This window comes from Pteropus alecto, unplaced genomic scaffold (genome assembly GCF_000325575.1).
Source record: "Pteropus alecto unplaced genomic scaffold, ASM32557v1 scaffold258, whole genome shotgun sequence".
NCBI lineage: Eukaryota > Metazoa > Chordata > Mammalia > Chiroptera > Pteropodidae > Pteropus > Pteropus alecto.
The window spans coordinates 182,532-204,821 of NW_006441076.1; the positions used below are offsets into that span (position 1 = coordinate 182,532).

The following is a 22,290-nucleotide window of genomic DNA, read 5'->3' on the forward strand; positions in this document are numbered from 1 at the left end:
TTAATGAAATGAGCTTGCAAGGAGGTGTTACCTATTGACTTTTCCAGTTAATGTACCAATACTTCTACTGAATGAATAAAGATGAATTTCCTGTGAAAATCTCATTTCCCTTTACTTTCTCTAAGTACAGAGTTTACATAAGCATTCTAATATATAGCATGTTTACATCCTTGTTAAAGAAATATGTCTTCAGAAAATATTTTCTGAAGTTCCAACTTCCTTACTGAATAAAAACAAAAAGAGCAATGATTTTACTTTGTCAAATGTATTATGTAAAAATAATCTCAACATAAGTATTGGCAGCCAATGGCATTGTGACTTTCAGAATGTTTATCCCTCAAGTTAAAACATGTATTAGAGTTTCAAGCACAGTGGACACTAATGATCACATTCACAAAAATATAACTTTTCTGCAAAAAGATTTACTATAAGTTATATAGGTTAATATCATACATTGGTTTATTGACATATTAATACTGTGGAAAATATATCGATGAGTTCATACCATAATCTCACACTCCAAAAGAGGTTTGAATGTGAGAGGATATAGCACAGTTTCACCTGGTTCGACAGATACAATAGTAGGTCCAAAAAAATATTCTCCTTCTATGGTAACTTGACATTTCCATTTGTTCTTTGTTTTATTATTCTAAAGCATAAAAAGAGGTAGAAAAATATCAGAGAGATGATATTTTTGAAGTTGAATTACATATTAATTCTTGGAGCTTTTCATAAAATATATTGCCTAAAAATTGTATTTCTTAAGAATCATCATTTGAAAGTCATATTTGGTAAGAACTATCAAAAACACGCACATAAGGCACAAGGATGACTATATGCCATTTCAATGTCATACAGGAGTATTGCCTAATAGGTTCATACATGGTATTTAATATCTAAAGCAACATTCCTTCGTTTGACTTACTAATTATTGTTAAAATGATAAAATGGTCTTGGAGTTACACATTCTACTCCTAATAATACGTAATAAAAAGTGTTCTAACTGGTAGATTGCTTAGATAGCAAAGCTCATATATCTCATCAGAGCAAACTTTTGTGCTTTGAGCAGACTTCTGTTACATCTTTAATAATTAAACAAAAAGTCATTTCTCAGTCTAAAAGTTTAGAATTCCTTACAATTATATTACTTTCTATGCTGTATTATCACTTTGAGTAATAGATAGCTAAGCTACAGACAACCATTATTCTTAGTGCCTACGAACCCATCTTAGTTAAGTGTCAAGATCACAACCAAATCTGGAGCAGAGTGATCTGAGAGAACATGACTCTGCTTGGTGGAGCCATGAGGCATGGCTTTTGAGTAGGAATTTGGTGATAGGTTAAGGAAGTTGGAGTTATTTTTTTTTTTTTTTTTTTTTTTTTTTTTTTTTTTTTTTTTTTTTTTTTTTTTTTTTTTTTTTTTTTTTTTTTTTTTTTTTTAAGCAAAGAGATCCAGCAGAAGTGATTAACCAGATGAGAAACATGATAACATTTATATTCAGGAATAAAACTCTGACCTCAATGTAGAGAAACAAATGGCAAAAGACAATGCAATTAGAAATTGGTAATAGTTCAAGAAAGAGGTTTGGAGGACTTTAATTGAGAGGGTGGCAGTGGAAATGAAAACAAAAACAAACAAACAAAAAAAACCCCCCAAAACACAAAACACCTGTACTTACTATTGGAATATTCTGGGTAAGAGTTCCAAATGCTGGTGTTTCAAATTTAAATCTGGCCTCTGGACATTCATGATCCACCACACCCTCAATGTAATATAGACGCACATCGTACCTTGATGTCAACAAAATTTTACAAGGGTAGCGTCCAGGAGTGAGAGGAACAAATTTCAAAGGAACTGAAAAACATCCATCTGGAACTATCAAGATAATTTTAAAAATAATTTAATCATTTAAAATGGCATAAATCCTAAAATTCATTTTAAGGTAAAGCGATATTTAATATTATTGTATTTAATTGTATAATCTAGAAGAAACTAGGTCATCCTGGGGTAACACGCTACCCCTAAATCTCCAGGACATAACAAACAAGTTTATTTATCAATGACAGAACATATTCTGCATAGGTCAGAGAAAGGTCTGTTCCATAAAGTTACTCAGGGACCCATGCTGTGAAAGATACCACTATCTGCAGCAGTACCATCTGAAACACCTCTCCTTCTTCATTGACAGGTCAGGAGAAGAGCTGTAGCTAAATGTTTGCTCAAGAGCTTTTCAGTGCTCGGCTCAAAAGTACACACATAACATTTCGTTGGCCAGAACCAGTCACATGGATCTATCTAACTGAATGAGGTATGAGAAATAAGACAGATATATGGAATATTTGGTAAGTGCTATTGTCTGCCAGATTTCCATGACTTGTGGGTACTCTGTCCCATAGTAATCAAAATAATTTGCAACTTGGCCAGTGGATAGAAATAATTTTTCATAGTTAATAACCAAGAGAAGCACAAAGAGGCATTTTCAATTAAAACTTATCATATCACTTTGTTATACCATTTACCTTAAAGGAACAGCTAATATTTCTTATGATGGGCAGGCTATCTATGCTGATTCTTTCCTTCCAGGCAATATTACTTTTCCTCAGAAGGTTACCACTTTCTTATTCTCCATGAAATGAGAAAATAGTTATAAAAATCTCTCAACTCTAAAGTATGATGCAATATAAGCATATAATACAAACTTCACTGCCAATGCCAAAAGTATTTAAGTAATAGATGAAAAACAAATGATAAAAAATGTTTAGAAGCCTAATTCTGTAAAGAAGTTCTCTGAAACCAAGAAAGCCAATTAAGTTTATCAACCAATGGACAAGTATTATGACATTAATTGGCTATAATTTTAATTCACTCACATTAACACCTCTAATGTTAAAAATAGCAAACCCGTTTTTTCAAACACATTGGAAATCTATATGCCAAGAAAATCAGTCACTCCTGCAAGAACAAAATCAGTCACTTCTGCAAGAATATTAACTGCTTTAAATGATTTTTAAAACAAATTTTAGATTTATATATGTGTGTAATAAGTTATATGTTATATGTTATCTATTATAAAAATATCTTAATTATATATTATACATCATATGTCACATGTTATATATTGCTGTTTATCATATATATTTTGTATAATGTTACAGTTATATATTGTATATTAAAACACACTGATAATGGATCATATTTGAAATCTATATTACATCTAACCAAAGTCCAAGATTCTCAGCTGGTCTAAAGAGAAAACAAAGGCTGCCAGAATGTTATTTTTAGTCCATCCTTTTCAAGTACAAATCTAATTTTAGAATAAATTTTTTTTTTCTTGTGAAAAAGGACTTCAGGCACATTTTATCATCTGTTTTTCATTGATTACTTTCATTCTGAGAGAAGTATTTGAGTTGTGGCAAAATCATTAGAATAAACCAGGTAAGATAATGATTTGATCAAAATCTCTTGCTTTATTAACAAAAATAAAGAAACTTCATTTTTTCTTGCATGAATAGATTGAAAGTATTTAAATTAGGTGATTCAAATAAAATTAAACTGCTTAGAAAAGGAAATTTAAGCAACAGTAATTATTATTTTCATCATAATAAAGAATAACTAGCACCTAATGGTAAACAATTGAAATGTACATATTCAAGTATAAAGCTTCTATCAAAAGCTTTGTCATACACTATTTCCTTTTCCTTAAAAGTATTCATTTCCTAATGATACTGAATCAAAGTGAAAGCCAAGGACATTCTTAAGTATGTATTTTCCAACTCATAAAAAATTCATGAGCAAAGACCCTAAGGGATGCACAGTGCCAGCCCCTCTCCTTCACATGTCCAAAAACAAATCCATCATAAAGTGGAATTCACAGAAAAGATGGTTCTATTTTTGAAGATAAATCGTTTCTTTTCTTAAACATCAAAAATAATTTAATCGATTCATGTAATAAATGTAAACAGGAGTATTATCATATAGCATAATTCAGAAGCCACTTCTGGGTTAAGAGATTCATCTGCTAGTATCTGCATACCCTTAGATGCAAAATAGCAGAGGTAGACACCATTTTGACCCTTAGAAACTTAAAAGTTTATAGGCCACATTGTGCCACCATACCATCATTCTCTTTAGGGACATGTTTTCTCAAAGCCCTTTCCAATTCTGTACTATAACAGATGCTGTCCATATCCTGCCATGACTCCTTTGCATTTAAATATTTCATATAAGTCAATGGCTTTATGGAAATTCGTGACCTTCTCCTTGAGGGCTTTCTCTGGTCACCGGAGGGAGCTCATCCCTCACATGGATCAAGACAAAGTGACGGTTAATACCTGCAGTTGCAGTCCTTAATAAATGATGTATCATATTGGTGGAAAAGTAATCTAGCTTCTTTATCCTTTGGTTGGAATAGTTCTGAGGTGAATTCTACATTAACTCTTAGAGATCAGTAGTGAAATTGAGCCCAAATTGCTCACGTTGGCAATTGTTCATTTACACTCTCGGAATTCACTGTTGCTTGCTGCTGTCTCTCATCTCTCACACTCCAGCTATGGTTCCTGAGATCACCTCTCAAGATTGATCTCAAGGGACTATTGACCTCAAGACCTGATCTCAGGGACTGCCTGCTGTTGGGGTGCCCCAATCTAACACATATACTATGGCACACTCCATGTTTTTGATATTAAATTAATAATAATAATAAAATTAATTATTAATTAGACACAGGAAAGAGAGCTTCCTGTTCTGAGCCTCATGCTTTCTAGGGCCTTACTCTGAGTCTCCTCTGGCACTGTCTGTCTGCATCTGCAAGAAGTACATGGGCCCAATGGGACAGGCCTACATGGAGCCCAGCCTCATCCATATTCCAAGTTCATGGGATGCCATAATTCACAAACCAAAGTGCTTTGATCCCATTTCCATTGCTTGCACAGGGCTCTTCCCTATGTTAATCCTCCTGATGGAGTACTCCTAGAATTAAAGGGTAATTAAGAGGTGGCTGTTAAGGGGAAAATGTGGACCAAAATTAATTATGTGGCCTGAATTCTGAAGAGGCCAAAAATTCTAAATCTAAACTTGGTCTTCCAGGTTGGTAAAAAGTTATATTATATATTTGTCAAGGTGAAATAACAGACTGTCATCTATTTAAAAATTTGTTGGTTTGATTTATTACTTTTAAAATTTAGACATGTGATGTATGGGCTTCCATTTATACTTTTGACCTTTTGTCACAAATTGTAGGGACATTCTGGACCTGGCCCTTCCATCCCTCCACTACTCAGATGTAGCTCACCTGGGCCTTTTTCTTTACAGGTGATCCTGGTAACTATGGCAGTGGCCAGAGTTCCATAATTAAAGATAATCAAATATATCTTAATGTATCAGATTATAGTTGCTGAAGAAAATAAAGGAACCTAAGAGAGAATATCTCTAATGAAATAATATTTAATTTTATATAACATTAGCTGCTGGAAGAAGTCAGTGTGATCTCAGTTTTTGAAATAAACCATAAAAATATGCCAAGCTCAGATCCTAGAACAGGACATAGTTGGGACAATAAGTCAATACTGCTGTTTCGGTCAGCTAGCCCTGCATAACATACTACCTAAAAACCTAGTGGTTTAAAGAAACAACAATTTGCTCATGATTCTGTGGCCTGACCTCATTTGGAAAAGCTTATCTGCTTCGCATGGTATTGGCTAAGCTCACTCATGAACTGGGATGTTAACTGGAAATTCTGTCCATGAGCTCTCCAATCTTCTATAAGATGAGCCTAATATTTTTCTTATATTACAGAAGAATTAGCAGTAGCAAAAGAATGAGAGCCCTAATGTATAAATAGTTATCATATATCTGCTTCCTTCACATTCCTTAATAATCCATTGGCCAATGTAAGTCAAAACCAGGGTCAACGAGGGAGGGAAGACTACATAAAACGTATACAGGCAGACATGGACTTTTACTGAAACAATCTAGCTTGTCTTAACTACAAAGAAAGATACATGTATAAAACTGGTGAAGTAAAAGATGCAATCAACTGAGAATTAAAAATCTTGTTTTCTAGTTTTAGTTCTCCTACATTTTGTGATCGTGAACATAAACCTTAGATGTGTTTTTTTAGAACTTAATTTCTTAATCTGTTAAAATCAAAATTTGAGATTTGATCGGTAGCTTTACAGCATTTTATTTTTTGGTCTGGGGGTACTGTGCCTGAACAATACCTAAGACAAAATCTCAATATATAAAACAAACTAATGTAGAGTTGATCTGGCTAAAGTAGGATGAGAAGGTAATCACTCCAATTCACTTCCACAACTTCCCTATATCCAAATGAAATTACTTCAAAAGAATGCTAGGGCTCTATAGAACATCATTTGATTAACTGATCACTTACGTTTCTTCCTGCCTTAATATTCCATGATTATATGAAAGTACATCAGATATGTGGAAGAGACTAAATAATATAGTAAACTGATCATTATCTTCTACAGTTAATTAAGTATATTATAGGCAAATAATAGTCAGAAGCTCTTAATTCAAAAAATGAGGTATCAAGAGAATGAATAGCTATATTTATATGAATTCATTTTATAAATAAATTTATAATAAATAGATATTTACTTGTTCTAAATTCATGGATGAGTAATTATATTTTCAGAGAATTTTTTTGGCGTATTTGCTAATCCACTTCCATCTACTACTGGAGAGTTTTAGTGTAGATTTTTTGTTTTTCTATTACCCCCAGTAAAAGACAAATCACATGCTAGTTAAAATTTTACCCATTTTAGTTACTTTATTATGTTCTTATTGGCATATCTGCCTCACAAACACTCTGGTAAAGTAAGTGATAGATTCATTGTGTATTAACAATAGCTCATTACAGAGTTTCTTCATTTAATATCAAAAACATGGAGTGTGGCATAGACTTCATATGAAAAGAAAAGCATCCAGGAATTACAAATTTTAAAGCATGCTTGATTTATTTTACAAAATGTTTTCATTGGTTAAATATAGTATAATACCATCCATTCAAGAAAATCAATTTCCTGAATGATTTAGCTGCTTGTCAACTTTATTATGCTATTCAATAAAATAATAATTTAAAGTGATAAAGTTCCATATTAAATATGGACAAGTTAAATTTTTGAAATATTGGTTTAAATGGGTTTTATCACTTCAAAAGAGGCTGAACTACTTTGCTTTTTTCTATCACCAGGAAGATCTAAAATGATATTTAATGGTGAGGAGATCAGGAAAGGGATGAAGGGAGAAAAAAAGAAGAAAGAAGGAAGGATGAAAAGAAAGGAGGGAAGCAAGAATCAAGGAGGAAAAAGGAGAGTTTTGGGGATGCTAAAAGAATGGTATGTGACCTTTTTTTCCCTAACCAACTGCAAATGGCTGAGATCACTGGACTTGTCTCCCCATGAAGTTTCTAAGAATCTGCAAGCAGGAAAGACTGGTGAAAGGCAATAAATGAACATCCTCGCAAGTGCCCTAAAGCACAGGAAGAAGGCCATAGAAAGATATCAAAGTGCTGAACTAAGTGGTGAGAATTGCCAATTTTTTACCAGTAGAGCCAAGTTAGGCTTAATAGGTACAGAAAACCTAATCTTATTGTGTTGGTCAAGTCTGTAGGCCCTTACCAATGTTCTGTCTATTTGATCTCTCAAGTATTGACATGTATAATAAAATCTCCCATTCTAATTTTGGATTTTTCCTTCCATATTTGCCATTTTTTGCTTTTTATATTTTGAAATTATGTGGTTAGGTGGGAAAATGTTTGAAAATGTTCTCTACATTGGATTATTCATTTTTAAATTAATACATTTATTTACTTTAAAGTCTATTTATTCTGATATTAATATATTTATGTGAACTATTTTTTTATTAGTAAATACCTTGAATAGGTTTTTGAATATTTTACCATGTAATTTTGTAAACTGCATAAAGCTGTATTTCACTTTCCATTGCACAAATATTAACTTTTATAGTTTCATCTCTATATATTTATCATGATTAATGATATATTTGTGTTTAATATCTCATTTTGTGCCTCTTTGCCATATTCTTTCTTTAGTTCTCTGTTCTTGTGTTCTCTTGGGCTCATCAAGTTTTGTTTATTTCCTTTTATGCATTTTACCGGTTTAGAAATTATACATTCTTTATATTTTTTGGTTTTCCCAAATTTTTAACATTTACACTTTATATAAAAATGTCTTAAAATAGTTCAAACCTCATCCTTCAAAATACAAGAATCTTACATGCCTATAATGGCAATAATCCACTCCTTATAAAATTATTTTCCAGTAACTGAATTCATTTTGATTTTATACCACCTGAATTTTTATTTTCATAGCCAATGCTCAATGAGATTTACCGCATTTATTGATTATTTTATTAACTATTGCTCTTAGATCTTAATTCTTCTGAATTCAGTTTCCTTCATCCACAAGTAGATGCTATATGTGTTCTTTTAGCAGATATCTGTGAGTTTTAAATCATCTCAATTTCATTGTTGGACTGAAAATATTTTTATTTCAACTTTACACTTGAATGATAGTTTACTGGGATTTAAAATTCTAGAGTGACAGTTCATTTGCTTCAGCACTATAATTCCATTGTCTTCTGGCTTCCATTGCTACTGTTGGTAACTCTGCCTTCAGTATAATTTTTGTTCCTTTGAAAATGTCTTTTTCGCTTGTTGCTTTTCAGAATTTCTCCTCTTTGCCATTCTACTGCTGTACAATACTTCATTGAGGTGCAAATTTAGGTGTCACTCTTTTATATTCTAACATAAAAAGAAATCTATTCTGCCTTTTCTTTTCTCGTTAGCGCCTATAAATAGCAGAGGGTTATCTCTCCCAGGTGGTCACTTGTACAGGGTCACATTCCCCCTTTCACTTTGGAGTGATCTCTTAGATCTAAATGTGGAGGAAGTGTGGGCCAATATCCTTTATCAAACAAGCATCCATTTATTAGATGTAGGGAAGATATTTTCTTACATCCATTGGCAGTTTTCAAATAATGTAGGGGAATATTTATGTCTTAAAAAATTTCATTGTCTTCTTATTAGTAGATTAACTCTAATTCCATCAATAACATGCACCACAAATCACGTGGACTCTTCTTATCTCTGTTACTACCACCAGACCTATATGCTAGATTCCATATATCCTCGATAGAATGATGTACCTCTACATTTTCCCCTCCAGTTGGAATCATTTTAACTCCAGGGAATTTGTCTTTTCAGGAGTGATGTAAACAAAGAAGTATTAATAAATAGAAACATATTTAAAACACCTCCTATGTGCCTACGTGTGTGCAATGAGGAGGCGCTTCCTAGTTTTCTGGAAGGTGCAGATAATAAATTTCTGAGGAAAAGGCAGATCATGGGACTAGACTGTTTTCTCTTTATACCAAAATTATGTTTTAATTGAGCATGAATCTGTGGGGGCTATTAAAACATGTTTTTCAATCAGGCCACAACAGCTAAGTAATTATGGGGAATTCCTCACAGGATTTATGTAAATGGGTGGCTATTGTCGGTCCTTTCCATTGTTTTTGAATTTTTAAATTTCTATGTCTTCATGGCTCATTTAATGAAAAATTAAGACAGAGCCTATCATGGAGTTGTAGCTTGCCAGTATTTTAACTAGGATGTTTCCTTTTTTACATAATTTTTTAAGAAGATAAAATTTCCAAAAGAAAACAACTAGAATAAGATTTTACTTTCTAATTAACCCCTACATTGGAAAGAAAGCAAGGGACTGCTGACAGCAAATTAACTTTGTGTTTTGGGTTTTCAATTCTGAATATCATAAACTTTCTCTAACTGTCTTATATTAAAAATAAAGTCTCAAGGTTGTCTACTCTTACCACTCTTATTCAATATAGTGTTGGAAGTCCTAGCAATAGCAATCAGTAAAGAGAAATAAATAAAAGGCACTCGAATTGGGAATGAAGAAGTAAAAGCGTCACTTTTTGCAGATGACATTATTCTCTATATAGAAAATCGTAAATACTCCACTAAAATACTACTAGAAATAATAAACAAATACAGTAAAGTCTCAGGAAACAAAAATCAACATACAAAAATCCATATAATTCCTACATATTAACAATGAATTTTCAGAAAAATAAATGAAAAACAACTCCTTTTGCAATTGCAAAAAAAAAAAAAAAAAAAGAATAGAATATCTAGGAATAAACCTAACGAAGCATGTGAAGAACCTATACACTGAAAACTATAAGACATTAAAAGAAATTGAAGACACAAAGAAATGGAAAGATATTTCGTGATCATGGATTGGAAGAATCAACATAGTTAAAATGACCTTATTACCTAAAGCATTATACTGATTTAATGTAATCCCCATCCAAATCCCAATGGCATTTTTTAAAGAAACAGAACAAAAAATTATCAGATTTGCATGGAACTACAAAAGACCCTGAATAGCTAAAGGAATCATGAGAAATCACTGAAGAATCACTCTGCCTGACTTCAAATTATACTAAAAAGAGATAATAATCAAAACAGCATGGTTTTGGCAGAAAAACAATACACAGACCAAAGGAACAGAACTGAGAGTCCGGAAATAAACTTCCGTATATATGAACAAATAATTTTCAACAAGGAACAAAAAACATAAAATAAAGAAAAGAAAGCCTCTTTAATAAATGGTGCTGGGAAAATTGGAAAGTCACACGTTAAAGAATGAAACTAGACTGCTATCTGTCACCATACACCCAAATTAACTCAAAATGGATAAAAGATCTAAATATAAGACCTGAAACAAACTGCATAAAAGAAAACACAGGTACTAAACTCATGGACCTTGGTCTTAGAGAGGATTTTATAAATTTGACCTCAAAGGCAAGAAAAATAAAAGCAAAAATAAACAAACAGGACTATATCAAACTGAAAAGCTTCTGCACAGCAAAAGAAACCATCAATAAGGTAAAGAGGCAACCACCTGACTGGGAGAAGATATTTGCAAATAACACCTCTGATAAGGGGCTAATATCCAAAATATGTAAAGAACTTATACAACTCAACAATAAAAAAAAAATAAACAATTCAATTAAAAATTGGACAGAGGACCTGAACAGACACTTCTCCCAAGAAGACATATAAATGGCCAACAGACATATGAAAAGATGCTCAACTTCACTAGCTGTTAGGAAAATGCATATCAAAACCACAATGAGATACTACCTCACACTTGTTAAAATGGTTATATCGTCAACAGAACAAGTAATAACATGTGTTGGAGTTGTTGTGGGGGAAAAGGAACCCTCATAACACTGTTGATGGAAATTCAAATTGGTACAGCCACTATGGAAAATAGTATGGAGTTTCCTCAAAAAACTAAGAATAGAATAGAATCTGTGAGAAGTCACATGAGATATCATTGTGAATTGAGGACAATACTTCAAATAATGGGACTGAGCTCTCTGCCCAGAAGTGTGATTAAAGAAGGGGAGTAGAGGGTTCAGTTACTGTAATAAACACATTCTAAAAAAAACTGATACTTATCAATCACTCAGATTAGGACAAAAAGCATTACAGAAAGCCAAGTAATCAATAAAACATAAATATCAATGGTCAGACCTTGAAATTTGTAGATAAAGTGATCATAGTATATCTCTTTTAAGAGCCTGCTCACCCACCAACCACTGAAAATAACATCAGTCCTTTCACTCCATCAACAGACCTCCCTTTTCCTAATGTTAGATCCAGATGTGCTCCTACATGAAGTCATACAGGTGCACCTGGGGCAGCCCTCCACATCCCGGAGGTGGTAAAGAGGCACCTCTCTGAGGAAACATGGGATTATTAATTATTTTCTTAAAAACTATCATCACAGTATCTATCATGATATTTCACTTATTAAAACACAAAGGACAAGGATCAAACTGTTTTACACATAAAAGACAAAATAAAAATTCTCTAAGACTGTAATTTTAATGGTAAAATAAAGAAATATACTAAATGTAGGAATGATAAATAATCATAGACATAATGCCGAAGAGAAGCTGAATTCAAATACTTTCATTATATTTTATCACAACTATGTATAATATTACAACAGAATGAGCCACTAGTTAACATTCATTGCATTCAAAGAAGTACTACAATTGCCCACAAACGTAAAAAAAAAGGTTCCATTTCAGACACTATTTTTTACTTTTACTTTTTAAAAAATGAAAAGAACTTTTATATTCCCTTCACCAAAAATAAAATGTTATAGCAGCAACAAGTAAAATCAGAAGATCTTCTAAACTATGTATGATTAACTCACCTAATTACTTTTGTGATTTTTAGATTTCACTAAAGTTTTGTGCATTAAATTTAATACATTTTAATTAAAATCCCTTCTAAACTCCCATGCATGAAAATACAAAATGTATTCATAAAATAAAATTGCACTTTTATTTTGTTTTTCTGAAAAATAGTGACTATTATACCAGAACCTTCAAGTATTAGAAGAAAAATTGATCAAACAGGGAAGACCATGTAATTATTTTCTATCAGATATTATGTGGGTAGAAACAATTGATTTAAAATATAAATGGCTGAGAGTTATGAACAAAGCTGACAATTAGATACATCTAACATGTCAATCTAGTCACTAATAACCAGCAGACCACTTAAAATTGAAAACCAGAGGCTTAACTTTTTTCATCGAAACAATATTACTGAAGTCAAAATTTGAGTTAAGTTCTTATGTGGCTAGTCATAGTTCTCTATGCTACAACCACTTTTACTACATCTAACTAGCTCATTATCAAAAAAGTAATAACCTGAGTCACAAGACGGAATGAAAGAATGGGCCACAGAAGGGTGGGAACCATTACTGAAAATACCGTTCAAAGCATATGCTCTTAGGATGTCAAACCCTAGGGACGACTTTCCACATCAAATTTCTAAAAGTCAGAGACCTTTTCTATTGTGTTCACTGCTATATCTCTGGTGCCTAACCACTGCCTGCAGACAGTGAGCTCTCAATAAATATTTGTTGATTAAAGTATCCCATCATCTAGTGTCACTGTCCAAAGGAGCTGAAGATATGTGTGCAAGAGTGAATTCTGTTGCTACTTGGTTCTAGTTAATTTGTTTAATCTTTCTGTGTTTCAATTTCCTCATCTATAAAACGTGGAAGTTGAAATAAGTCAGTGGCTTTCAAACTATATTCATCAGAACTCCAGCCTTATGAGAATTTGCTTTATGACCCAATGCTGGGATAAGAGGTGGGGAAGGGCAAGCAGACAGAGTTCTGGAGCATCTTCTCTAGCTTTGAACAAAGAAATACAAATATTATCTTAAAATGGATCAAAGACTAAATTAAGAACTAAAACTATAAAGTTCATATAAGAAAACAGGGCTAAATCTTCATGACCTTGAATTTTGCAATAGATTCTTAGATATAATAGCAAAAGCAAAAGTGACAACAATAATAAAAATAAATTGGATTTTATTAAAATTAAAAACTTTGTGCTTCAAAGGATACTATCAAGAGACTGAAAAGATAACAGGATGGATAAAATATTTGTGAATCATCTATCTGAGAGAGTACTGTATTTAGAATATAGACAGTACACTCAAGAATAAAAGACAATCCAACTTAAAAAATAGACAAATGATGTGAATAGACATTTATACAAATAAGATGATCAATAAGCACACGAAAAGATGCTCACCATCAATAGACAACAGGGAAATGCAAATCAAAACCACATGAACTATCATTTCTACCCACTGTGATGGCTAAAATAAAAAAAAATCACATAATGATAAGGTTGTTGATTATGTGGAGATATTGGAACCTTAGAAACACTGCTGGTGGAATGTAAAATGGTAAAGAAACTTTAGAAAAGTCTGGCCAGTTCCTCAAATGTTTAAACAAAGAGTTACCCTATGACCCAACAATTCTACTTCCAGATATATATCTCCAAGTGAAATGAAAATATATATCCATATATAAACTGTACACTAAGATTTATAGCAGTATTATTCCTAGTAGCCAAAAGGTAAAAACCCCCCAAATGTCCATCGACTGATGAAGGCATAAACAAAATGTGGTACAGTCATACAATGAAATTTTATTTGGCCATATAAAGCAATAAAGTACGAATTCATGATAAAATATGAATGAACTACGAAAACATAACATAAGTGAAAGAAGTCAGTCGCAAAATACATCATATTATATGATTCCTTTTACATTATATCTCCAGAATAGGCAAATCTATACACAAAGTAAATGAATGGTTACTTAGTGCTGGAGGGAGGGGTGGATGATAGCGGGTCGAGAGCTAAAGGGTACTAGATTTCTTTGTGAAGTTATACACATGTTCTAAAATTGACTGTGGTAATGGTTACATATATCTATGAATATACTAAAAATCATTGAATTGTACACTTTAAATTGGTGAATTTCACAGTATGTGAATGATAAATCAATAATACTGTTAAACAAACAAACAAACAAACAAACAAACAAACGAATAATAAAGTTTTGAGCATGGTAAGTGTTCCTGAATCCACTGGAGGTTTCCTGCTTACCTATGCCTACTTTAGGTCTATAAGACTCTTCCTGTCCATAAATTTCAACATCCCCAGAACCATAAGCAGATGAGACTTTAAATCAATATCTACAGCCAGATAAAACTCTGCGTTTTATGATGCCTGAGGCTTTTACAATTTAAGAGGCCTTCTTCAAGAGAAAGTTTGTAAAATTACAAATATAAAACTAGGTACAGGGACTAGGAAGAAGGGGTCAAAAAAGTAAAGAATCACAAAGTTTATGTTCCTTTGGTATCATAGTAAATCTACCCCTGACATCACAAAATGTTTCGGTAATATTTCCTGATTAGATTTAATAATTCTTGTGCCTAGAGGTAAAATAATTTAAGGGTGATAAAATTAAATTTTATTAATAGCCAACATTTATTAGGTATACTATATAGCATTTAAATTCTTAATATATGTCATATCTCATTAAATTTACAGCTAATTCAGAGGAAGTGGATGCAATTATTTTCTCCATTTGTGAAGTGCTGAAGAAGATCTGAATCATGATAGTGGGAGTAGAAAAGAAGAGAAGAAAGAGTAGGAAATACATTACAGAAAATTAAGGACTGCAAGATGAATTGCATGTATAAACTCAAGAGAGAGAAGCTTCTAGTAGTATGTCCAGATTTCCAGTATAAGAGACAGAATAAATATATGTTCCACCATATGAAATGATAAAGATTACATGATGAAGAACAAATGGAGAAAAATAATGTATACATTTTGAATTTGTGGAATATATCTCTAATTTAGCTCTCAATCTATTTGTATATTTGTATATATACGTAGGCATGCCTCTGAATATATGTTAAAAATGGAAGGAAAAGGGTAGAAATAGAGACAAATGGTGATGTTAATGGTAGTTATAACTCTAGGAGTATACAAACTCCTCTAGGGGATGTATAAAAATAATAACCCCAGTATGACAAGAGTCTTGAATATATTCCCACATTGATGGGGTAAACAGAAGAATTCATAAAGAGACTAAGAAGAAATCTTGTCAGGCAGATGGAGAATAAATGCAGGAAACAAGGATAAAGCCTTATCTCAAATGTCTAGAATTCTGAGAAGACATTTAGTATCCAGGTTAAATGCAACAGAGATCCAGTAAGATATGAATTTCTTCAGTTGTTGAAGCTTGAGAAAGTTTGGGAGCCAAAAGTGAAGAAACTACTCTTAGGGAAGGACGTGTGATAAATGATGAGCAAGAACCCAAGAGCAGGTTACCTGGAGTATGATGAAGGATACATACAGCAAGATTGACAGAGTAAATTCCTATTCTTTGGAGATTAGGGAGAAGGTGCTAAGGGGGTTCAGGAAGTCTGTTTTCATGTGGCCCCTTTTCTTCTGATAGAGAGAGAAGAGGCAGTCATATGCTCAGTGGAGGCTGGGGATGGGGAAAAGACTGGAGTGAAAATGATGTTTAAAAAAACAAACTCATAGATACAGACAACAGAATGGTTGTTACTAGAGGGGAAGGGAGATGGGAAGAGGACAAAGAGGATAAAAGGGATCCAATCTATGGTGATGGAAGGATGCTAGGCTTCAAGTAGTAAGCACACGATAGAGTATACAGATGTCATATTATAAAGTTGTACACCTGAAATTTATATCATGTTATTAACTGTTACCCCCAATAAATTCAATAAAAAGTAAACGAATGGGAAAAAAAGACTAATAATAGTGTAGAAAGGTTGTTGTGAGAAATGCAAGTCCATAGATAAGCATGTAGAGAATCAAATGCCTAGACAACATCTGAGAAAGAAATATCTACTGGGAAAATTAAATAAGAACACAACTCAACCATCACAGTGCTTTGCATTTGTTGGTGTTCAATAAATATTAGACCTACCCCAGCCTATTAACATAAAGGTGCCACAGGGTCTCTAAGATCTATGAAAGTGGAACAACAGGCACTTTCTTTAGTGTTTCATTTCCTTCAGATGAACGTATTATGTTAAATGTTAGGACAGACAAAGTAACATTCTTCCAAATGATGTGGGCTAAAATAAATACAAATTTAAATAGATTATTTTTAATAATTTTGATAATAGCTATAGTTAATCAGAAATGTGGAATTTTCATTAAGAATTTCAAAAAGGTAAAGACCAATAGGCAACATTAATATGACAGGGCAAAAGACAGCTATTTTTTACTTCCTCAAAAAAAGATCACTTTGATGAGTTTATAACTTCAAGAGATTATAAATATGACCCTACTTCCACCCCTTTTCTGCAATTAGCAGGAACACTCGGCTATCTCTACTTCTCCACATAAACTCTTGTCATTTCTCTCCTTCTTGATGCTGATTTGTTTTCTTCAAATTGGCTAAACCATAAAAATAAATTTTTCAAACCCTTAACTCTATTATTCTTTGTCTCAAATTCTAATAGAATGTTATTTATTAAAGTTAAAATGCTTATATTCTTTAACTTTTCATTAATCGAGTCCACTGCCTAACAACAGAATGTACATGGTTTAGGGTATGTATTTTATTTGACCTACTATCCTGAATTAGAATATTCTGCTTTTATAAACTTACTTTAATTTCCCCCCTCTTTAATCTCCCCCCTCCCTTCCATCCCTGCCCTATGGATGTTGCTGTCTCCCTTTAAGAACTGGATCTCTGAAGGCGGGGCATCTCCCCCTAAGCGCTTGCAGAGTAGACCGAGGCCTGGCGCACCATGGGGGGCCTGGCGCACAGGAGTTATGGTCCATGGCTCCACCTGGGGTGCGAACCCAGGACCTTCTGCATGTAAAGCAGACATTCTAACCACCCTAAACTTACTTTATTTATTTGAAGCCACCCCAAACTTACTTTATTTAAATGTATGTTGAAGGGAGCAAAACAAACTTGGGCTTAAAGCTTCCTCTATAAACTCAAATGCACAGAAAATCAAGTTAGATAAGAACCATCATAGGCTAATTACATTTTTAAAGTTTTATGCATAATCTTTTAAAAACTGTTTGCAGTTCTATCTTTTCTTAATGTTCACAATAATATTCGTAATAATTAACAATTGATAAAAAAATTATTAGCCTTAGAAAAATCTGAGTGAAAGACTTTTAATTACGAATAACCTGTTATTTATAATTAAATGGCATCTTTAATAGTCCAGTCTCCATTAGTGTTTATTAAGACTATCCTTTGAGTTTCATGTCAAGGCTATGCTATATATCTTAGTTATATGTTTTCTCAGAGTGAAATTCTTTAAAATTGGAATTATCCTATATAATCAACTATATTAATGTTAGTTTTATTTTTAAAACTTTCTGTACAAATGTCTCTCTATCAATAACACTTACCTCATTGTATTACAAGAGCTACTTATCTGTTAGTCCTTTAAAGGGATGAATGTGGCAATTTTCATTATTTTGTCCAAAGAAATTGATGCGCAGTAGTGAATTAATGACTAAATAAATTAATCAGATGAACTGACAATCCTAGCCAGGTTTATAATACACACAATTTTAACCAATTATCTCAAAAGAAATGAAAAAGTTATCACAATAGTTATCCTTTTAAAAATTTAATAGCAAATTGAAAAGCTAGAGGCAATAAAATTTTTTTAAAAAGACAAATTATCACAAAAGGTCTCAAATAGACACCTGGTGAGCCAAATATGCCCTCACAGTTGTTTGGCTGGTTCAAGCTTTTATTTTTATTTTTATTTTTCTGAATTTGAATATTCAGATAGGGCATCTACCCTCCAGTTTGTCATAGGCTCCATCATCCCTATTGCCATAGACTAGACCTAATTCATGAATCCTTGTTACCTGTTTGGCTACTTAGCATTTGAATCTGGGACCCCAGACCACCTTAAAAAGGTAAAATGAACAGATTATCTTGTACCTTATATTTTTTAACCATCGTTTCAAATCTTGAAATATTTTATAGTTAACACAAAGCCATAGGACAATATCAAATGAAAATTTAACAAAATCAAATTAGTAACAACGTAACTTAGAATCCAGGACACATAGTACTGTAGGAATAGTCCTAGTAAAAACATTATATTCTTATTATCCACCAGCTTAAAAAGAAGTGAAAGAAAATTAATTTTAATACTTTAAATTATGTAGTCACATTGTTTACATCTTATTAGTATTTAATAATGTATATTTATTAATATTCTATTAAATCTGGCTTAGTCTTTCCTAAACAAAAAAACAGAATAAAGGGACGCCAGGAGACCAAGAGTAAGTACTTAATTAATAAAGGCTCTAATCCAGATAAAAGATAAATTACTCATAAATGGCACTGTTCTCTTTTGATATGCTCTTGACATCAACATCCTTCCTATTCTTTAAAGCCAGCCTAAGCCTCAACTCCAGCACAACTTTTGTAACTAAGTTCACCGTCAAAGCAAGAGCTCACTTGTCTCAAAGTGTACTTACTGTCTTTACAGATAAGTATTATTTAACAAAGATAAGTTGCAAATTTCAGTACCAGTAATTTAGCACCTAAATTCAGTACATATTTTAGATTACTGTGATATAGTACGTTGGTTACTTATAATGCAAAATATTATTTAATAATTGGTATTTATGTAGTTGAACTATCTTTTCAATTATATTATGAACATCCTATTAGTAAAGATAATTTCTTTGTATTTTACTGTTTCACATTGCCTGTGACAGTGCTAGATATTGCAAACCACATGGTACTGATTACCTGTTTTATTTGGAGGTTTAAGTCCTTTAGCTTTATTTACTGGCTTCTGAGGAATGTAGATTTCGTTGGGGATATAAAAATATTCTGGAAGGCTCAGTTCTGTTGTGTATAAAATGGACTTAGGCGTCTTTAACTTTGAGATATTAAAGAGCGTACAAGTCTGCAAATAAACAGAGAGTAAAATTGGAATGTAATTCTCTTACCCATTACCTCCAAAATACAAAAGATAACATTATGTATATAGACTTCTTATTTGGGGGGAAAATTCACCAAGGGATTAAATTCATTAATTTCTTTAAACATTATTTTACTGGTAGAAGACGACACTAACAAGTTTCAAAGAATTAATGGAGTCATCCTTTTTTCAGAGATGCTCAAAGTCTCCTGCTGTAATCCTGTCAGTGTTGAAGAATTCACTGCCTTAGGGAGAAACCATTCCATTGGTGAACAGCAATGAGAAAGTGCTTCCCACCTTGAGTTGAACCCTGTGCACCCTAACATCTACCCATCAGGTCTAGCTCTTATTAGCGGTACAGTTAGTCTCCACTCTTTTGCTAATGACGATATCGTGTGTGTGGGGCAGGGGGGGAGGGGTATGTAAACTAGGTCCTTCCCCTCCATAGACCTCCAAACATCCTTTTTAAATAAGTTTGATATTTTTAGTCCCTTCAACCGTTACTTATATAATGTAGGTTACAATTCGCCACCATGCACATGCTCAAGACACAACTGAGTTCAATACTATCCTTCCTAAAATAGAACACCAAAGGGAAACCCAGTTCTCTAAATGTGAACCAAGCAATGAAGAGTACAGAGGTAGGCAATCATTTATTTTTATCTGGATGCTCTCCAGCCCAATGGTTAGACCAAGCATTCTTGGAGCCAAACTGCCTGCCATTATACCCTAACTCTAAGTGAGCCTGATCACCTTATTAACCAAAGCCACAAAGTCTTCCTTTGTAAAATATGAGTAATAATAGTACATACTGCCTATTCCTCGTGATATTATTTAAAGTGCCAGGTGCTTAGAATACATTGTAAGTACTCAATAAATGTTGGCTATAATATCATCACTGTCATCATTATCATTGTCATCATCATCATCAACGTGATCATGATCATGATATCGTTACTCATCAAAAATAAATGTTATTGCCTTTAGCAATCATCTCATTCGCTGGGTTTATTATCTATAAAATCCACAAGGATTTTTTCCCACAAAGTCAGATTTTCCACCTACTTTATTTTGGCAATTCAAATCATGTAAATGCAGATATTTAAATTAATTTATCTACACTTACCATTTTTTTGGTTTGGTTCATTTTTCTAGTCATTGTGAATAAATAATCTACTCACATCAGCAACTACCTCTTTATCCTAAATGCATATCATTTGCTTTCTATATCTTCAAGTCATTCAAAATAATATGTATTGACATGGACTTTCTTCTTGACCAAACTCTAGTCAGGCTCCTCCAAGCTGTCTTCTCAACTAGGCCTCAGCCTTGGCATATAAAAACTATAGATTCTCAGCACAAATTATTTTGTCCACCCCCTTCCATCATAAACATATGCTAAGAGACTTGAACAAGCACTAATGTAGTTTCTAACAGCTCAAGGCTATATCTCTAGAATGGTCCCAGTCTCCCTGAAAGTGCCTACCTGAGCAAGTTGATGTTGCCAGGATATATTAGTTAGTTCCAGCCAAAATCTTTAATTGGCAGATAAGCTCCCAAACCCCTCTTAGAGCAGTTACTTTAGAAAGCTTGCAATTATAAATCTTTTGTCTTCCTTTTTGAGATGTAAATCTTCTACCACCTAGAACTGTCTACTCAAGGACCTCAGAGACCTCTCTTTGAAATGCACACATTCAAGGAGATAATGTTCCCAGTCAGGTGGGCACCTTGCTCTGACTTGTGTCATTATCTCCTCATAAAATATTCCTGAAGTTTATTTCTCCCACAGGTAAGCATAAATTAACGCATCCAGATCATACCACCAAACCCCTCCCACTTCTTGTAAATGTTTACTTCCCAGATTCAGCTCCAGTTCCCACTCATTCTCCCTCCTTATTTTTTCTCATTCTTTCTTTAAAACTCCCAGTTACTACTACACAAATTGAAGTTGAGTTCAGTTCATGCTGGAACCTCCTCCCTATTGCAATAGTTACTGAATAAAGTCTATCCCCTTATTGCTTTAACTGGTGCCCAGCTTTATCTTCCACAGTATCAACAAGATTACTTCATGATTTGGAGTGCACTAAAATTAAATAACTACAAAAAACTTTTTCTTTACCCTTCTAAATCCTTACCAAGGAGAGATCTTTCAGATTTCCTTTTTTAAACATAATATCAAATTTCAAAATTGTGATGACTTTTCCTGCCATTTATCCCACAGCATGGCTTTTAAAACTTAAACATGAGAAAGCTAATAGAAAATATAAGGAATCTACATTGTAAGATCTGAATCTTTCCAGTAACATTGAGTATATCATTAGAGTTGGTTTATGAATGGAAGCAGTATATGTATTCAATAAATAAATGCTAAGTGGTAAAGTTTCAGAAATTAATGCTCCTGACAAAAGATCCTGTCTCTCACAGTATATAAAGTACATACATCATATTGCTATTACTCTATAAATATTTCAGAAAGTCAAATTGCACATTGTCATTTAATAAAAAATTAGAAATGTCATCTTTCTTTGGTAGAAAAGTGACTATATTTATTCAATTAGATTTAGTTTTGAACAAATATATTTCAAGGATGATTTTAGATTTTACTTGTTACATACTTATTTTATGCTATAACAGCACTCTAGACTTTCATTTATTCCATTATACCATTTTATGGTAGTACACTAAGAAGCAAACATATGATCTGGAGGCTATATAGGGCAAGGAAAAGAGTAATGGACTGACTGGTAAAAACCTAGACCCATTTCTATTCTGTCACAAATCATTGATGTGACTTAGGCTACTATCTTACTATTTTTAGGTATTGATTTATAGGTCTGTAAGAGTAAGGGGTGGGACTATGTGTCTCT

The 22,290-nt window shown here is 32.9% G+C and overlaps 1 protein-coding gene across 1 annotated transcript in view; it reads right to left on the reverse strand.

The window, feature by feature from the left end:
- The window catches only part of CFAP47 (cilia and flagella associated protein 47), a 363,081-nt gene that overhangs the window by 114,575 nt on the left and 226,216 nt on the right, over positions 1 to 22,290 (reverse strand). Inside the window, 3 exon segments of the mRNA XM_015594565.2 lie at positions 506 to 649; positions 1,680 to 1,876; positions 19,249 to 19,408. Coding sequence (XP_015450051.1) covers positions 506 to 649; positions 1,680 to 1,876; positions 19,249 to 19,408 — 501 coding nt within the window.